A 20,281-nucleotide genomic window follows, 5' to 3' on the forward strand; every position below is an offset into this window, starting at 1 on the left:
GAAAATAATTCTTCCTCCCAGTGGATGGCAACCTTTCTAATGGAGACTCTGCCCTCCAACAGTGTGGCATTCTGTGCTTTGGTGGCAGGTTGAGACAGGGACCTGCATCCTCAAAACTACCCTGCCTAAGGCCATCCAGGGAATTTCCCATTTAATGCCATTTCCTCAACTCCACTGTCCTGTCTTCCTGAGAAAGATCAAGATCTTCATGCTAGAAACATTGCCACTCATATGTGAGTTGCAGGGGGAGAGGGGTGAAGGGAAATTATGACTTTTAAAACTTCCCCAGCATTTCCTGTATCTCCTTAAGAATTTTCTTGTATCTAAAACCAAAAAAAAAAAAAAAGATTATTTAAAAAATCATGTCTTGGAGGATAAACCAATGTCTTATACCTGTTCAACTGTTCAACTTGATCATGACCAAACCAAAATCCCCCAACCAAGGCACATTTTCTTTTGTTGTAAACAGAACCAAATCCCATAATGGCTTGAAGAAGTCTACTGCCCTTGTGTTTTAATGAATTTACTTCCTTAAAAATTTGTATTTGGCCTGTTTACCAGTAATTTCAAGCTAAACAGAATGCGTACTTTGAAAACACTTTACACATGCTAAGAGTGTGAAAGCTTTCATTTTCATACATGCAAACCAGCATCTTACAGCAAAAAAACCCAACCAAACCCAGAATTTTATTAGCTGCATTTTGAGCTATAGAAGCATTAACAAAGAAAGACAGACTACCACAAAAGGTGAACTACAACATCACTCACCTGAAAGTCTTTTGTAAGGCTTGTTACTGCTTTTTGTGCCATTTTGATGTTTCTTGTCTATTGATGGAGCTACAATTCCTTTGCCGTTCAGAATCTTTTCTGGCGATGGTGGCACTGACTTGGATGTCAAACCAGATTTAACCAAAGTTGGAGCAGTTATGCTGGATGAAGAAGCTGAGGAGGAGGTGATGGTGGTAGTGGTTGCAGAATTCATTTTAACATTGGCACCATCTGCCTTCACTAGGTTAGGAATTTTCTCTAGACTGACTACTGGAACAGGAACGCTGCAAGATCAAAGAAAAATATTCAAGTGGTATTTTCCGTATCAAATATTTACAGTTACTTAATCCCCTTCCACAGACACAAAAATTTTGATGCAAGTGACATAGTGTGTTAAGACCAGGCTAAAATTAAATACTTGGTACCAGTATTGACTATTTTTGTTCAATCAGGTGTTTACAAAGTCAGGCATCTGTAAATCCTGGCAATGTAGAGAATTATGAAAATGAACCTTTGTATTTTCTTTAAGATCCAATCCCCTACTATTCATAAGCAAAATCAGTATTTGGTACTAAGCAAAAGATAGCCCTTACAAATATGGTCTCATGCCTTTAACACAAGCACATATGTGTATGGTGTATGGTGTACTAAACTCACCATGATAATGAAGCAGTTTGCTAATAATATTTTTAAACAAACACAAAAATAGTTAATTTGCTCAGATGTGTCTGAATGACATATAAGTACTGGAAACAAGGACAAAAGAGATTCTAAGCACAGAAATCTTCACAGCTGACCCTTTAAAAGTATTAAAATCTTTGATGACTTGAGCATTACTACAGTGTATTTTAATAAAATCTTAGAGACTTAAAAATAAAAATTCTCAATATAATTATTAAGTTGTAATTATTATAAATTAGTTGGCTCTTTTCAGAGTAAAGTTTGCAGTAACTAACTTCCTCTAACTTAACTACCACCACTGCATATTTGTGACACTAACAAATGCTACCGTCTCAATTTGGCAGCAAAAAAGATTGAGACAAGTGATTTTCAACAAGTCGCAATGGCATTTTAACATTTCTGGGTTCTATCTGCATGGCAATTGCATGAAGAAATATCCAATGATAGCTTTTTATCTACTCAACAGCTCCAAAACTGGATGTCTTGTGAATACCAGTGAATGTATAAATTATATACCCCTCCCTACTGAAACAAACCCAAATAAAAAATATTACATAATACATGTATGGTTAGGGACTTCTCCCCATTCACAACTCACACATAATTTCAGTCTTTTGTGTCTGAAAAATGGCACCTTTGCTGCGCCTTTCTACAAAAGGAATGTTTAACAGGTGTGGAGTTTTCATAATCAGAAAAAGATGACTTTGAGATGGCATTCTCCATAGGACACACTTTGGAAACATCAAGCAGGGTCCAAAATAACTCAAGTCTTGACTTTCCTGGGCTCCTACAAACCTCTGTTTCTCTGTAGCTGCTGAAGATGATAAACCTTATTCTAAGGGTATTTTAGCATAGGAAAATGTACAAATATTGATAGAAACAGTAAGTATACACAACTACAAAGAAGATTCAGACACCAAGACATTTTCTGGAGGTGGAATTAAATTATATAAAACTTCTATCACCTGTGATACCATAAACATAGCAGTCAGTTACTCAGATATAGAGGCAGTAAAGTGTAGAGCAGTGGCCAGTAACTAAGCGAAAAATGTACCTTGCTCACAAAATCAGAACTGCGTTAAGTATTTCATTGAATGCAAACATGTAGCTATGAAAGGGAGGATTTGATCCTCTCCTTTTTTAAACTGCTTTGAATTTATTAAGTTAAATGGCAGGCAAAAATTGTAACATCTCAGCATAGGAATTATTGGTTTTGTCTTTAAACAGATGGCAATTACATTTTCTGAAAATAGGAGAATTTTATTCTAAATTAAGTAGTCCTACTATACATAAACTATACAAAAACATATGAACAAACACTCATGCCCAGTTTCTAAGATCAATCTTAATTCAAAATGCTGATACACAATGAAAAAATCAAGTGTATTATCTGGTCTAGTAGTGAAATAGGGTTAATAAAAACGAACAGGGTTTCTCTGTTTTGCAGTGTTCAGAATCTCAAATTATAGGGCATGTATGGATGGATTACTGTGATAATGAAAAATGCCCAGGGGAGTGAACCTTTTTGCTTCATTTTGTTACAGATCAACAAGTCAACCTTCATTATGCATTTCATTGTAGTGTAGAAGAAAATAGAAAAACACTCCAGTACTTGTGGACACACACATTCTATAGGACTCCTGGCACTCTATAGTAAATTATTTATGATTTCAGAAGCTACAGATGATAATTTCTATCTCTCTTTTGCTGCATTCAGCAGTGATGGTTTCTAGTTTAATCTTAGCATAAAACATAAAGATGAATTTAAAACCAAATGGCAAATTGGAAGGTGCACAGGACCAGTGACTATAGTCAACTACTAAGGTCTAAAAAAGTAAACAAATCACCAATGTTTGTATCTATATCTGATGGTTAGAAAGAATTCTTTTCCCAAGCAAAGTTTTTTTCAGTAAAAATTGAGGATTCATTTTAAAAGTTTGTTAGAAAAATAAAAATCAGGTTTTTAGTCTTATTTACTACATTTAAAAAGGTATTTTTGAACAAAAAGCTTGTTTAGATGTTTTTAAAGACAGCTGTTGAAAGGGAAAATTAGAAAAACAACATGCAACAAACATAAAAAGTGAGGAAAAAAATCTGTATTCACTACAGACAAGTTTACTTTTTTTGACAAAAGAAACTCTAATAAGAATAGCAGTATCTACCTAAAAGACAATGAAACAGTTACCACCAAAGCAAACATATCAGAAACATTCCTTATTTCTTCTGTACTAAGAAGGAAATAGGATACCTCCCTCCAGTCAGATAAAAATGCTTTTTGATTCTTTCAGTAAATGCAAAGTGCCAGCCGAAAAATAATGATTGCTTTTTTTCTTTTTACATAAGGGAATCTGCATAATGTGGCCATGGGTTCCAAAAGAATTGGAGAGATATTGGGTCTCAGCATATTAATTTCTTATTGAATCTTGGAATCTTGGAGAAGGTAGCTGAGTGCTGTTCTTGCATCCATGCTGAAAACCCACACTGAAGTGTCTCGGAAGAAATAATGGAAAAGCTAATAAAAATAAACCGATAAACAATAAGTTGACATGGTTTTGCTGAGAATCACATCCTGGCAAAGAAATATGGTTTCACTTTTTGATGAGATTACCAATTTAGCTGACAAACATAACTATGAAAATGTTCCAGTTTTTGAAAGGCATTATAAAACACAAATAAGAACAATTTAAGAAGAACAAATTCAAACCTAGTTTTTCTGACATTTATGATTCATTACTAGCGGCATTTTTAGCCATCATTACCAAGTTTGACATGAATGAAAACTTCAGCGGGCTTGAGAAATATAGATAAGATTACTGGTGATAACATTTGCTGATGGAATCAGGATTGAGGGGAATTAAATAATGAAGAGACAGTTATAAAAAGCAGTATGGAGTATTTGGTAAAGTTCATTAACTCAAAGAGACATTTTAATACAATGGAATGTAAAGTTACACATGAAGTAACAAGCTGCTCAGTCTGCAGCGAAATACAGGGAAACAACACACTGGAAAATAGTGACAAAAATACTTAGTGGTCACAGTGAATAAGCAATATGAGGTTTTATTGTATTGTTGTACTTAAAAAAGGGATATGGGAGGTAAGAAATAGTTTTCCCACATCCCTGTTTATACTGATATTGGAATATGGCTTCCAGTGTTGCTGACCAGTGGTACAATGCCAATGTTGATGAATTAGAAGGGAACCAGAAAAAGGCTCAAAAATGAGGGCTACACAAAGTGCATGATCATGACAGGCTTTAGAAGCTCATTCTCTTTTTCAAATAAGGTAACATTTCCCTCTGTTTTTTCATGCTTTGTCAGGCAGTTGGACTAAATGATCATTGAAGGTCCCTTTCAGCAAGCAAGAAAAATTATTGTAGTATGTCACAACACTTCTCATACCTGCAGCTCCTTTTACTTCCTTTCTCCTGGCCTTTAAAAATTATTTCTCCTTCCTGTTATGCAATTTTTCAGGGTTTATGTTTTGATCATTTGTTTTAATTCTAAAAGCTCAGCCTCTAGTTCAACTCTTCAAATTTGTGAGAAAAGAAATTCACAAACATTGAAAAACATAAAACATTGCTCTATTTTGCATTGCTGGGATTGCTTCTACAATGTACAAAGTGTTTGTGATTTAATGTCAGATTAAATGGTCCAAGTTAACTCTGCTGAGTTTTGCTTCCATGCTGCAGTAGGAATATCCTTAAATCATGACTATCTTCTCTTTCTCAGTCTCAGTATGAAAAATGGTATTTTTTAACACAAAGAAATAAAGACCAAGAGATAATTAAGAAATACTTTGAGAAGTGACAATATAAATTTTAAAGGATTGCCCACAGGGTATACCTTTGGGATCCTTTTTCTGTTTACAGAAAGAGTCAGTTTTTTCTGTGTTGATGAAAACCACATCATTTCCATCTCATTTTTTTCATTTTCAGAACTTCTGGCAGGCTAAACTTTGTGGAGGGTGGCCAAGGAGACCTGCTTCACCTGGTATCTCAGGGCTAGCTTGCTTCAACACTTTACTCTAATTTTATATTGCCTTAGGATTACGGATAGGTGGAAATGAACATCCTGTAGCATCACAGCACCTAAATCCTCCATGGCAGCACCCAGAAGCGTGCTAGGGCACAACAAGCGAAGCAGCATCCTTCAGGCAGGTCAGCAATGAGGAAGAGAGCTCCTGGCTGCAGGAGTGCTTTTTATAAAGGGTAAGCATCTGAGCTATGTTTACTAATTATGATCATTTGTTCATTATTATTGTTACTACTACTAATTATTTTTCTCCCCATTTTCTACCCTTCTGCTATACCCTTACCACCCTGACTGCAAACTACAAAAAATGATGGTTTGCATTTATCTTGTGCACAGTGCAGTGGTGCTCCAGCTCTGCTCCATCTTTAAGCACTGCTGTATTAATAGCAACGATGGTAGAGATACAGGGGAAAAAATCAGAACTGACAGATATTTCTGGATGATGTATTCACAGTAATACTTTATATTCCAACTACAATAAGGGAAGTATTAAAACAGCAGCTAAAAAATGAAACAGTTCCAGATCTCTTTTATCTGATCATCCCAATCACGATTTTTAAAGCATCAGCCATGGAGCAACCTGAATCCTTGTAGCACATCTTAGAACAACACAGGACATGAACAAGAGAAAGAGTTACTTGGTCAATGGCTAAGATGGTGCCTCAACCAAAACTATAACAAATTTAACAACAGAAGCTGGATCTATATGAAGGCAGGCACAGCAACAGATAGATCTACCGGGCTTTGCTGTTGCAGAGGCCATTCCGAAAATTCTAATTGCAACAACTAAAATTTAAAGGAGATGCTGTACGAAAGAATCAGGCAAACCTAACAAAGGTTGTTCCAGGTCTGAAAAGCAATCATTAAAGTGATATAATTCCTGAAATAAGCTAATTTGACAATTGTCTGGAAGAACCTATGTCAAATAAATGCTTGGTATGAGATTACAATGTAACAGACAAAAGCATTGAAGAACTGGAAGCTTCTGAGGATGATAAACCACAACACACTTGGATACACCATGAATACTATTTGCATTTTTGAGACAAATGTTTCTGTGTCAATTGAGAATTTCTTTCTAAAAGATAAGACAGGAAATTCTATGGCTTGTACAGGCAGCTGAATGGAAGACAGAATCTTAAAAAATAATAAATTTCATTAATAATTTCACCTTAAATCAGATCCGCTGAATATTTGCTAAGATTCTAAATAAATATTATAATCCTCTGGAATTGGAACAAACACTTTCTTCTGTAACAGCTGTCAGCTCTCTATAACCTGTGATAATTATCAGACAGATTTTATTCTTTAACAAGCCGTGTAATCTAAGGCACTTCACACTATATTTTGCAAGACAATTTCATTGATCTTCACTTCAGATTGTTTGTGATTTGCTATGTGGTAATTACAGTATCTTTAACTACTACATGCCTCATTTTTCCCCAAAAACAAACCAAAACTGCAGTACTATATCCCAGCAGGGCTGCAAGAATTAGGCAATTCTTGGGTACAACTACTGTCATATTCATTGCCAAACAAGCAACAGAGCAATACAACACTTTTAAATGGTTAAATCTACCTTGTTAATCATCAGTAAATATTTAGGATGTTCCCAGTAGAGGGAAAAGGGATTGGTGGAAATGCTCAATTATTTTGTTCCCTTCCAGCTTTTACTGACTGCCAGAATGCCATCTGTTGCCAGAACGGAAGATATTGTTTATAGATTCAGTTAGTCTGCTGAAATGTGGATATGTAAGTTGCTGTCTGTAACAGGAGGAGAAATAGGTTTATAGTCAATACTGTTAATACTCTGAAGTTCTTTCTGATTTTCTTTTAATTAGACTTATAAAAGAATCCTCTTTTATAAAATTTATTAAATTGTATAAAATTCCCCTCCAACATTCAGAAAAAAAGTCACTATTCAGTCAATAATATTTGGTTTCAAGTAGTAAATGAGGCACTTACAGATGAGACAGAGGCTATTCTGCTATTCTAGTTAATGTGTGAGTGCATAGTCTAAACAATCAGATTTTCTATTTTCAGAATTTTATACCATAATTTCCCACAATGCTCATCATGCTTAAAAAGATGGTGGGTTCAGATTTATAGGAAGAATATATTTTGATCAAGTTTGTTCCAGTGCAAGGTAAATTCTACAGCTAGGCAGAGGCTGTTGTCTTTGAAATCATGCCAACTTGTGTACGTATCAGGCAGAAAGCATGAGCCATTCCTTTAACATAATTTGAGTTTATTCTTTGTCTCATGAGTGAATGGTTTGCATTAAATGGTTTACTGTTTTAAGGCAGTTGTGTCCAGAAACGCTACCTTAAATCATGACCCTCTTATGCTAGATATGGCATATAAAAGGGAAGGATCTGTATAAAGTAAGTAGATAAATCTTAAGAAAAAGGAAGTCTCACTATCTCAAATTTACAGACAGAGAACTGAAGCTGAAGAGACCAAGGCATAACAGAACCAGGAACTCAACCCAGATCTCAAGTCACCAACCTAATGGCCTAATCTCAAAGCATCTTTCCTGTAGATAATAAAGACAAAACGGTTTCTTAAGGGATAAAATAGTGACCCAGTTCTGCTGTCATTTATATTTTTGCAACTCTGCTGCTATCATCACAGTCACGGGAGGATGGGCACGGCAGTCTCGGAGCCTGTATGTGTATATATATCACAGTACATGATGTAAGACACCCCAAAATAGTGATTTTTGCAGCCAGAATTTTCTTGTCATAAGGCACCAAACATTATCAAAATACAGAATGAACTAAAACAGCAGCTGCTATTGACGATAATTGACTATAACCAGTAAGTTTTCATGAACATCAATTAAGCCAACATTAAGAACTCAGCAAAAATTATCCTGTTAAACTGTTTAAAAGCATCAGTTCTAAGGGCTGATAGTGTAATGGAAGATGGACCTTAAAGATAGCAAACTGGGTCAACACCTCACTTGCTATATGCATCTTACAAAAACGCATTTGATGGAACATTGAAAAAGTAATCCAGTCCTTCTTGCTCTTCCTAGATATAATTTTTTTCTTCATTTAAAAATATCCCAGTTTCCTCCCTTAGAAGTACAGAGGCTTAAAATGTAAACTCAGGTAAAATGAGAATATGGATTTTTTTGATGATTCTGATATATACATAGAGATACTTTGAACACCAACATCTTTGGCAACTATTATTTTGGTACTTACCATGGTTTATCCCGTGACACTTTTGAAGGAAAGACTGTGTGCTGTTTGCTACTGGAGGTAAGTAGATTGTCTTTGGGCGTTTTGAATGGCTTTGAGTTGCTGCTGACAGGGTTATGGCCGCTGATACAGGATTTCGGTTTCATCTGTACTAGGGATGTCCTGGAATTACAGGCTGGAGAAGCTGGAGAAGGGGAAGGTTTACACATTGAACCGTGTCTTCGTTCTGTAACAGAAAATGAATCAATTTTACAACATGTCATAGGCTAAAATTAAAAATATAAGTCAGGAAAGAGGAAATTGTTCTTCTCTATGCTAGTTACAATGATTTTCATCACTCCAAAGAACACCAGTTCATTACTGTTGTGAATGTAATCAAGCCAAATGATAATTAGAGAAAATCAGTTCCATGAAGTGCTCTGAAAAAAGTGTAAAAAATAGTAAAATAAATGGCAATAATCTACCAGAAAATCTGTGTGAGGTGCACTTGGTGTCCCAGCTCCTTCATGCCAAGAAGAAAGAAGAGTATGTAACAGCTAAGACAACTCAGTAAAATGCTCTGTGACAGACATGAGATTGCTCCTATAATGGTTCAAGATGAATTCATGTGACCTGGTTATTGGGCAGTTTTCTTTATGACTATCTTGTTCCAATTTTAATGAGAAACTATAAGGAAAACAACAGGAAGACTGAAAAGTAGCAAAAGGTCTACTGTTCCCGGCCCTTCCAGAGAGGTGGGCTCTGCCTTGTTCACTTGGTTATCTCCAAGCACCATTCAAGGTAAAAGGGTTTTTTTCCCACACACAGCAAATGGCACGTGCAAAAAAAACCCCAGGAAGTTTATGTCTCAGTAACAAACGCGGCATCCGGAGGTGGTCAGCACTGCTCTCGCTCACACCAGAGACCTCTCAAGCACTGCAAAAAAGCAAGGCCTGGGTGACCCCACACAAGACAGACAGGCCTCAGCGAAATTGGTTTGGTTTGGTTGGTATTATTATTTTTTAAAATATAAATGTCTTATCATTCATATTGTTAAGTAGAAAGACTGTTTTGGCCATTCTTTACAAATCATATCTTTCTCCAGAGTAGAAGTGCCAATGCTTGGCCAACCGGCTGCATCAGTGTGCAGCAAGCAACAGGCTTGTGCTGAGAACTTCAACACAACTACAAAATACTACAAGAAACAGGAGCTGACTTTTGCTATAAGATTTTTGAGGGGTTCTATAGGTCTTGAACAGTCCTGTCAGCCCTATTTGTGAAGCACCCTTTCCCCAGCCTGCTGACCCTGCAGCGAGCCAGTCCTGGTGCTCCCTAGCCAAAGGCAGCAGCGGGCAGCATAGACGGGCTGGGGGAAGAGGAATTTTCCAGTCAGCAGGGCCTGGCTCTTTGGCACTGACTCCAGCTTGCTGGTGCCCAAACACCAAGAGCCTCCATAGCAGGCATCAGCCAGGTACCCCCACAACCAACACGGTAACCAAATGCAGCAAGCGGAATGAAATCGTAGATCGAGAACTTCAGACAAGCTGGAGTCTCTCGTTCAACATGCAGCCATTTTTCCTTGTCTAAAGCCTTCAGCACTTGAAGAATCCAAGTGGGTGCGCTACTCTTTGAGCTTGAACAGCATCACCCAGTCAGCCAAGAGCAGGTTAAGGAAGCACCAGTGACCTGCTAATACATGGGAAGGTTTTGTATTTGCATCACCAACCCTGCACTTGCAAGTTTGATATTTCAAGGACAACTAAGAAAAATTTTCCCACAGAGAATGAAAACACGACAATATGTCTGGTATCCTCACAAGTAAAAACTTGCCAGTAGCAGAAGGATTCATCCATGATTAACTTGCAATAGGCAAATACCTCAAGAACAAAGAGAAATGCTTAAAAAAAAGAATATTCCCAACTGTTTCTGTTAGATCTCCAATGACTAAACAGAGACTTTTTCTATTTAAGATCAAGCACTTCCATATTTTCACATTCACAGTTTTAATTACCAATGCTGAAATTCCCTCCAGATTCTCCTGCAGCTGATGAACAAAACAGTGTCAATTTTTTTCAAATACAAAAGTATCTCTCCTCACTCCCAAAATGTCCCCTTATCATTTGTCAGTTTCCACCCCACCACACACTTCATTGTGCAGTCCCTGCCTTTAAAAGTCCTTCGCAGGACACATTCATTTCACCTCACATTTGTGGTAACACCTGTGTAAGCTACACATCTGATTCTAAAATGCACAGTTCCATTCACAGACTATTTATTTTATTAAATAATAGTTACTGTTTCAAGATTTACCAATCTTCTCAGCAACTATTCAATCAATTTTAAGTGATTAATTTGCAACCTTCCCATTAATTACTTGAGGACTGATGAAAAGGAACTGCTATGCAACCAGCAAAATCAAGCCATATATAAAGTTAAACTTGGGAGAAAACATGATTTCCACACACATATTATATAAACTTAGGATTAATTATTCCAATTTTCACCACAGTTACTGGTTTTCTCAAGCCTGACTGCCTTCTAGTAAACTGTATCATCGATAACAGCCCTATGGATATGTTTGGAAATGAAATATATTACTCTGTTATTAAAATTCATCTTCTGGAAAGATGAACATTCAAGATACTGATTATCTAAATTTATATTTTAAAGTCATCTAAGTATCACATGCCATAGCAAGCTATTTTCTAACAGTCTTTTTGTACTGGATTTTTAGTCAAGCTATATGTTTGGTGCTTTTCCCTAGGCAACTTTCTCAATTTATTAGCTCCCAAGAGCAAACCGGTACATTAACCTTGGATTTTTTACTCTAATATAGAATATGGTGGAAGAGGCACTGTTGTAATATGACACTATAATAAAGTGCATCCCACTACTTTAAGCAGATGTTTACTTAAAAGATAGGGAAGGAAAAAATTACTTATTTTAGCAGAGTGTGTCAGATTGGTGGTCATTCCTGAGATCAGAACCAACTGCTATAATTAGCATTTCCTTCTACTTCTCCTCTTCCCCAAAACATGGCTACATGTTTGAGCTGGGCAAGCATGGTTGCAAGAGGCTGTATTTGACAAAGGTATGAATTCTCAGACAAATCTTGATGGTGAGGGCATAAATTTTAACTAAATATTAGTATATTCCTTCTCAAGAACTATCAAGTTGCCACTCACTTCTTCCTTCCTTACAATGTATGTGGTAGCGAATCACCCTTAGATGCTGGTAATACGTTTCAGAGAAGTAATGGGAATATATGACAAAAGAAGAACACCATCAGCTGTCAGAATCAACTGCTTATACCAGGGTGGTGGTGGATCCTCTATCAAACTGACTTTTGTGGTCACATCTGTTTTTAAAATTTCTCACTAATTTGTCTGCTCCTATTTTACATATATACAAGGAATGACACACAATGTACAAATCTGCTATTATACAGCCTATGCAATAAATTAATGTGTGAATAATCAAATATTAAATATTTGATTAATCAAATATTAAATAATAAATATTCACATACTAGCATATCCAGGAGATAATCAGTTATCTGTGTAACAGTTTCTATGCTCATTTGCAGTTCATATGTAGACAGACTAGAGCTAGTTGAGGAGGTAAACTCGTATTCACGCTGCTGTGGACATGGCTGTCCCTGTTCACATACACCAGTGACACAGGCAGTGGACATGGATGAAACTAAAGAAGAATGAAAGTTTTTGCCCCTAGAAATGATAAAACACTGCAAGGCAACTAAAGAACCAGTAACCATCACTGATAAGATACTAACCTAAATTCTGCACACTTTTCAGCAATGCTATGAATGTGTGCTCCAGCTTAAAATACAACTTTTCGAATTCATTTAAATACTTCTAAATGGATGCTTACATTCCCCATAAATAACAGCACATATTCTGTTTTGTTTCTAAATACCAGGTGCTGTCAAATCCAAGAGCAGAAGAGCACAATCAAAGTTACAATCCTCTTTACCACATTAATCCTTCTGCAACCTCTCAGCTGTCTCAGCACAGCCACTGTAGGCAAGTGACAAGCAACATCTGACTTATCCTGTCAAACAGTTAACGTATTAATGGCATTAATCTCGGAGGAAAGTTTAACACTCTCACTGAATTATTTCACTTTCTGTAGAATCAATTTCAGATCAATATCTGTTATTTTTTCTATTTAGTGGCAAGAGTCTAAAAGCCCAGCGCTACATTCTAATGTGCATTGCAAACTCTGCATCAGTGGCATTGCAAATGATCCTTAACTATTCCAGGAGATTCTCCATGTCCTATGGAAACATGGATATAGTCCAACTTTCTCAGCCAAATCTGAATTGTTTGTAGATGTGAAGTCCTTATGTTGTTAGAGACCTAACAGTCCCTGAATCTCCAGAGCTTCTCTCCTATGCCCTGGTACTCCATTTTTAATCCTCCTTCCTGCATCCTGCACAATACAACCCCCTACCTTTCCCCAAATCTCTGCTGCAGCTGCCAAAGTCCTCCAGGTCTGCCTTTAAATCTGTAATTCCACTGGATCCTCTCTGATGGGTCACCAGGGAGTACTAGCAGCTGTTTTGCAGGAAACGCCACATCTCCTTCTAATCATAAGCAAAAAAAGCAAAGCAAGAGAGGGGCAACATGAGCTCCAGAGCCACAAGCACAGTGTGTGGGAAAATGAGGCAAAACCACATTCTGAGTAGAAAGTCTCTTTTCAGATTTTTGCCTCGACTCTTTCACACAAGATCAAACACTCACTTAGCTCACAGCAAACCTTACAATGACACTACAGCAAGTATGTTGCCAGTAAAATATGTCAAACATAGTAGTTTCCTACCAAAAAAGATCTTTATGTGATCCTGAAACTGCAGATATCTCTAATTTGGACTAGAAACAAAACCCCATTTCTTAGTATATCCCACCCACATCCACATTCTCACCCAACATGTGCTACTCAAAATTGATCAAGTGAACGGTTTTTGCCCAGTTAGTGTCTTCTCCATCAATATGACAGACAATCGTGGAGGAAAAAAGTAATGATATAGTTTGAGCATAGAGAAAGAGATGCTTTTCGTCTTTCAGTGTTTTTTTTTTTTTTCAGATAGTTGAAACAAAACAAGAAAAAAAACCCTTAATGTTGTCTGAAGACAGATACTAAAACTTTGTCAGCACGAGTCATTTTGAAACATTACTCTTGTTTAGCATGATCTGACTTCCTGTGTACAAGAGGCCTAAAGCAAAAGCCAATTTTAGGTTGACCCATGAATAACTCAGAGACCCTGTGTTATGGATTATAGTTTGGTATTATACTTGGTAAAAAGAAACAAAATATAATTGCTAAAACTCAGAAAGGTAAGAAAATTATTTGCTGCTAGTAAACATTTATAGAATAATAAAACTCCTTTTTAAGCTTGCATTCATCACAACACTTGAGTTCACAGCCCTTTTACTTAAAATAGCATAAAGTAACTGATCCAACTGCCCTTAACACAATATGAATACTGTTACTCCCCATTTACAATATTTAAGCAGATGGTAATGAAATTTAGTATCTCATAGTCTTGTTGATGAATATGTTACTCATGGTAACTCATACACCATCTATGCATAAATTACAGTTTTTCTATTTACATTATATCCTGAGGTGCTTTGTTGCACAGCCCTTCACTGTGTAAAGTTGAGCAATGTATACTTACAATTTCAATAAACAGTAAATGAAACCTACCACCTTGTACTGATCCCAGTTCAAAGTTTGCAAATGTACTTGGCATTAATCCTAATAAAACCAAAAACAGAAAAAAACCCCACACATGCCCGAAAAGCAACAGCCAGCAACCAGAAAATGAACAACCTAGACTCTTGCAGAAATGTGTCATTTTGCAGGAACTGGCAGCTGGTTCATAACAAGAATTCATAAACACCTTGTAAGCACTTTCATTTTGCAGCCATGGTCTGAAAAAACACTAGCAAAACCCGGTACGTGAGGTTAAACAAAAATAAAATTGGATTTGAAGTTAGCAAACTACAGCATAATGTTGCTAGATTGAAGGATAACATTACCAGCTTTTTTGACAAAACACTATTCCAAGTCCAGCTGAAAAAGTTTGGAAATAATATCCGCAAACTGTTCCACCCTTCTTGCACTGCGCACTGGAAAGGAAACAGCACAGTCGGTTTCATTTTGATACTTCTTGTAAACTGACAAAGGAAATAAACTGCCAGCTCCAACCCCCCGACTGATCCGCTGCACAAAACACTGCTCAACAATCACAAGCTTCATTCCAGGTCAAATGACATAATTGGGAAATTATCAAGTGCTAAAATAACCACCGTTCTGCTGGTGTTTATTTACAATAAACACAAGCTTCGCTTTCTGACAGAAACCCACTAAAACGATTCTCCATTTCACAAAGTCTACAAGTGAGTAGGATCAGCAAAATTATGCAAAACATCCTGCTAGAAGAAGAAATGTAAACTGAGCCACTTACAGAGAGGAGCAGGCTGCCAACTTAATCTGATTCTACGACGACTGTAAACATGTACTTTTGGAACGTGAAGCGATTCACATTGCCACAGATGCCGTCAGAGAAACACAGCAACGTGATTAGGTATTCTGCACACGGGGAAAAATCCGGCAGATGACCTGCCGCAGCAAATACCAGATCAGTGCTCGCACACACCAACTGTTTTGACTACAGGCACTTGTTAAGCACCAAGTTTCGGTCCTACCAGTTGGACACCAGAACTGAACCTGTGCCAAGAACAACACGAGCTGAAAACGGCTGCAGGGGATTTTTTTTCTCTCTCCTTTTTTTTTTATAATTGTTGATACAACTCAAGTAACTGCAGAAATGAACCAAAGTGCAAAATTAAAAGCAGCAAAACCCGTAAGTGTATATTTAGAGGAAGACACTGAATTTTTACTTCCTTGATCCAGGAAAGAAGAAGAATGTTTCTTTATAACACAGTAGGATGAACCTGATGTTTTCCTGGAAGTTTTTGTATTTCGGGGGATAACCTGGCATTTGTCAGGGTAATTATAAAAGACATGAGAAATAATCCCTAGAATATCACTATTTTACACTAATGTGGCCAAGTATCTTAAAAATGGCAAAATTCCATAAAGAGCCACACACAAGCATTTCCCAGAACACTTTCATTCCTCTTGAGTAAAAAGCATGAAAAGAAAGAAGGGTCAAATGGAACTCCACCATGTCAAAAAATGCTTCAAATAGTGCCATTAATTATCCTAAATGTAAACTGAAACTTCTGGGTACTTGCCTGCTTCTTTCACAAGGATTTTGAGATATAAGTATGAAGCTCCAAGGTATCACTGAAATATCAGAGAGACAGGAAAACAATAGAAGTGTGAATACCCTGCCCTGGTGACAATGTCAGTCTTCACGTAATTGAGCAGGAAGACCTGGGTTTAACTGTAGTGCCAAGGCCTGTTTCTGCAGCTATAAAAGGGGATATTAATGATTTAGGGTATTATACTTGATAAAAAAAGGAACTGAAGACTTAAGTAGGAATTCATCACTCCTGTAATGACACAATTCCACACGTGTAACCAGCACTTGCCACCTGACATACTGCTACTGCAGAAAAAATTACAGTTTTCTAAGTCGTACATATTTTTCAGCTCAGCAAGGCCAAAAATCCCCAGGCAAAAAAGAAATAACAGAGCAAGTGAATCCTGGCTACACACTTTTTTGAGTGACAGCCTACCAAAGAAAAGCAAGGAAAGCTTATGCACAGAAATTTCATGTTCTGCTGGAGGCAATGCTCAGGTAAGCCCAACACGAAACGAGAGTTTGAGCTAAATAGCACCTCAAACCTTATGTCCAGTGCTTACACAAGGACAGCCCTCACCATCCTTTTGCACCAGCATCTTACTACCCCTGACCAGCATTCCCATCATTTTTGTACTCAGAGGATGGAAATGTATTATCAGCCCTAAACTTAGGTCAGACACATCAGGTGAAATTCTAAAATATTTCTAGCAATCAAGCCACGGTACTCTCAAAGGTAAATACTGCCAACAAATCAGAATTTTGTGGGTGATTTCATATGTGAAGAGAAATCTTTTATTTGGTTAAATGTACATATTTACAAACAACTCACCTATTCATTTATTCAAACACGACTTAAATAATAACACTCGAGATGGTTGCAAAAAAGAGGAAAACTTAATATTGTCATCCTCTCGTGCTTTGTACCATGTAACAGACAAGCTTCCTCAAGCAGATTTTTCACATTCAAGGTCATCTAATGACACATATTTTTATTTATTTACTTATACTTATCAGGTAGAATATTTCACTGTATCTCTATTTCCATCTTTAATTATATTTACATAACAATAACAAAAAAAAGAGGTAATTTATGTACATTATTGTTTTAAGAACTAATTGTTTCCCCTCATCTATCATAAACCAGAAAAGTGATACTTCTTTAATGCTTTACTTAACCCAAAAATATATAATGGCATTTCTTTTTACAGATAAGAAAAGATAAGCCATCAAAGTGTGAGATGGGACTACTGAGCTGGTTCAGAAAAAAACAATGCTGTACTATGACTTCAAGAAAACAGGCTATCCTTTTTAGGTGACATGTTCTTAATCCGGCTTTGTGCAAAACAGGACATCAGATTTTATTCAATATCAAGATCACATATCACTATTTCATTTTATCATTCCTTACAAATAACTTAAAGAGAAACAGTATAGCCCAGAATAATAGATTTGCAGGACTTGCATATAATCTGTTGTTTAAACCTTCTGGCTTTTTCTGTTACTTGGGATCCAAAACCAGCACCTGGTGAATCAATGTATTTCTTAACAAGCTGCTTTCTAAGCACAGAAATAATGGAATTTTTTTTTCTAAAAATATGCAGGTTTGAATGCTAAATTGCTCCATTTCTGTTATCCCGAGCTTCTTTGTCTCCCAGCACCCTCATTGTTTCATCCTGTATCCACAGTTCTTTGTCCCTCTCCCCAAAGAGACAGGATAAGCTCTGTTTGTTCTGCAGGTAGACATGTGCCAGCTGTCAGTATTAGCTGCAAATGTACTACTGCCACATGGAATACTCTTCTCTGGGCCACATTATTAAAGTGTCTCCTCACAGTTGCTGATTTTCACAAGACTGCTGAAACTTCAGATTTTTGAACCAAATTACCAAAGAGCTAAAAATTCTCAGACAAAATAGATAATAATCACATAAGGTTTATTGCTATTATTATTTTTATTACTAGTAGCATTATTACAATAATTATAATATTTTAGGAAATCCAAGCTAAAATCTACGTATGATTTTTTTTTACTTGCTTTTCTCTGTTTGCAACTCCTCATGGGTGTTCCCAGGCATCAAATTTATTCCCTTGGAACATTCTGACAACTTTTCAAAATCCAGGTAACCATACAGATCTGCCCAACTAAGGACACTATTTTGTTTTGGAAATTGAATAAGCTTACATTTAAGTTTCAATTGGCTTTACAAAAGCAGCATAACTGTCAGTTCAGAGTATTTCCTCATTCCAGACATTCTAGATAAATCAGTTCACTCATCTTTCAGGCATGTTATTTGCCAAAGGTAAGAAAATCTATTATTTAGAATGCTGGATGAATAACAACAAGTGATAACCCCTTAAAATGCAGCCGCTAAAGTGAATGTGCAAAATAAATCCTGAAGAGGTCACTTGTTCGTGTTTCCCTCATTACATATAATAGCTCCTACAAACAAGAAACTAAACTCTAAACCTTCTACAGAAAAAAACTCAAGAGACAACACTGAAAACCATACCCAAATACAAAAGTGGGTTTGTAGGGCAATTTTAATCTGTTCCTCTCCCTTTAAAAAACTCTTTAGTTCTATATTTGCATACAGCTTTTCAGTTCTAAAGTTGGTTTTCATTTTAAGTTGCATCACTTATAACTTCTAACTGTGCAAACTAAAGACACTCAGGCATAACTGCACATGAATGAAATAAATGCAAATCAACCTCTGAGAGTACAAGGGACAACTGCTTCATATTCTGTCTCTGCATGCACCTCTTGACCATTCATCACTGCAATGAACTTCCCATACTACAAATTATTTCTTTTGGGTAAACTATTTCTCCATTCATAATTTAACAAATTTCCCATCATTGCTTGGAATGAGAGTTTTTTATGTCTACAATATTAAATGTCTGCTATACCAATATAAATATAAATATAAATATAAATATAAATATAAATATAAATAATTTTTTCTCAGATAGGCACTTGTGCAGTTTTTTCAAGTTCAGGCTTCCCAAGTTTGTTGAAGCATGGTCAGTGTTTCAGATGCTGTGTGAAGAAAGGTATTTTCCAAGGCCACACAGCCATTAGAATGCAGATCTTACATTAAAGCATTCCAAGTTCATTCACCCACTGATGCTGTCTCTGTTATAGATTAATGTGGCAGGAATGGCACAGGTGAAAGACACAGGTGATTTCCAGTCCAACTACCTACCAAAGTGCATGAACTGCTGTGACAGCACAGCTGTGCAATTCTGTTTTCCCTTCTCCCACTTCCAGTGCCTTGAACAACCTGTCATCCAGTGGGGGTGGTTCCAACTTTCCATGCATCTTCTCAGAAGCATACACATACCATATTTTAGAAAAACTTTTGGTTAAAAAAAAAAAAAAGTGTAGGTGCTGACCAGCTGAAGATACAGGATATTTTTCTTATGAGGCATTCTAATTACTCTCTATAATTACTTCTACAAGCTCATTGGGGAAAAAAATCTCATTAAAATAAGGCATAGCTCAGGACAATTCTTGTGAGTTTTAACATGGACAGTAAGCAAACAAACCAAGATGATTAGAAGTCCAACTTAAAGCAAGCCCATACAAATGAACCAGTTTTACCTGAAGACATTTAACTATTATAAATGCAACAGGATGTCTCTGAGAAGCAGCATGCAATTAAGTATCTTTCCAAGGTATCAAATGTTTCATGTCTGTCAGTAATTTTTAGTTTAAACCACAAGAGTCAATTGGAGCATAGGTAAAACATTAGGATGATTATTTCCTACCCGGATTTAGCTGGCTTTTCATAGTGCTAGAACCTGGTTTCATCCATGCTTGGTGTAACATTTAACTTCAGGTGGGAAGAATGAATAGGACATATGTTTGTCAACCCTTGGTCAGCCAAAAATGACTACAAAGAGTAAGCTTGGAAGCTAACAGGAAGAAGAGAACAATTTTAAGACAAGGATTTCAAAGTGGGTTATTTATAGAGTCAACACTCAATTATCCATGGTCAGATTATCTGTACCAGAGATGCAGAAACAAATCAGCTCCAGCTGGGCTCATTAGCAGAGGTGCAGCTCGGTGCAAATGTTCCTACACTTCCAGGGACATTGTGGGTTCAAAAATTACGCAGCATCTTTTTTTTCAGCATAAGGCTGAAGCCCTTTTTTCAATCTAAATGAGTCACTTTGGTTGTTTCTGTACAGCATTTCCAAAGGCAAGAGCACTGGGGAAAATGGCAAAGACTTCAGACGAAGCCACCACTTGGCAGTGTTACCCCCATGCTCTGGGTCCCAAGAAATTTTATTAACTCAGGCACAGCGTCAAG

The 20,281-nt window shown here is 36.7% G+C and overlaps 1 protein-coding gene across 9 annotated transcripts in view; it reads right to left on the reverse strand.

The window, feature by feature from the left end:
- Nucleotides 1–20,281, reverse strand: part of ATXN7L1 (ataxin 7 like 1) — a 112,503-nt gene that overhangs the window by 23,512 nt on the left and 68,710 nt on the right. For 7 of the 9 annotated variants that reach the window (XR_001865743.1, XM_017745937.1, XM_017745936.1 and 4 more), the window contains 2 exons: nt 8,696–8,918; nt 769–1,052 (listed from right to left, as the gene is read on the reverse strand). Coding sequence is in view for 8 of the 9 variants with exons in the window: in XM_017745937.1 (XP_017601426.1) it covers nt 769–1,052; nt 8,696–8,918 (507 nt within the window). In the remaining variant the exon portion in view is untranslated. Of the gene's footprint in view, nt 1–768; nt 1,053–8,695; nt 8,919–14,736; nt 14,827–15,164; nt 15,284–20,281 lie in introns of those variants that run through there. The other 2 variants (XM_017745939.1, XM_017745940.1) reach the window with 2 other exon arrangements.

This window comes from Corvus brachyrhynchos, unplaced genomic scaffold (genome assembly GCF_000691975.1).
Source record: "Corvus brachyrhynchos isolate BGI_N302 unplaced genomic scaffold, ASM69197v1 scaffold239, whole genome shotgun sequence".
NCBI lineage: Eukaryota > Metazoa > Chordata > Aves > Passeriformes > Corvidae > Corvus > Corvus brachyrhynchos.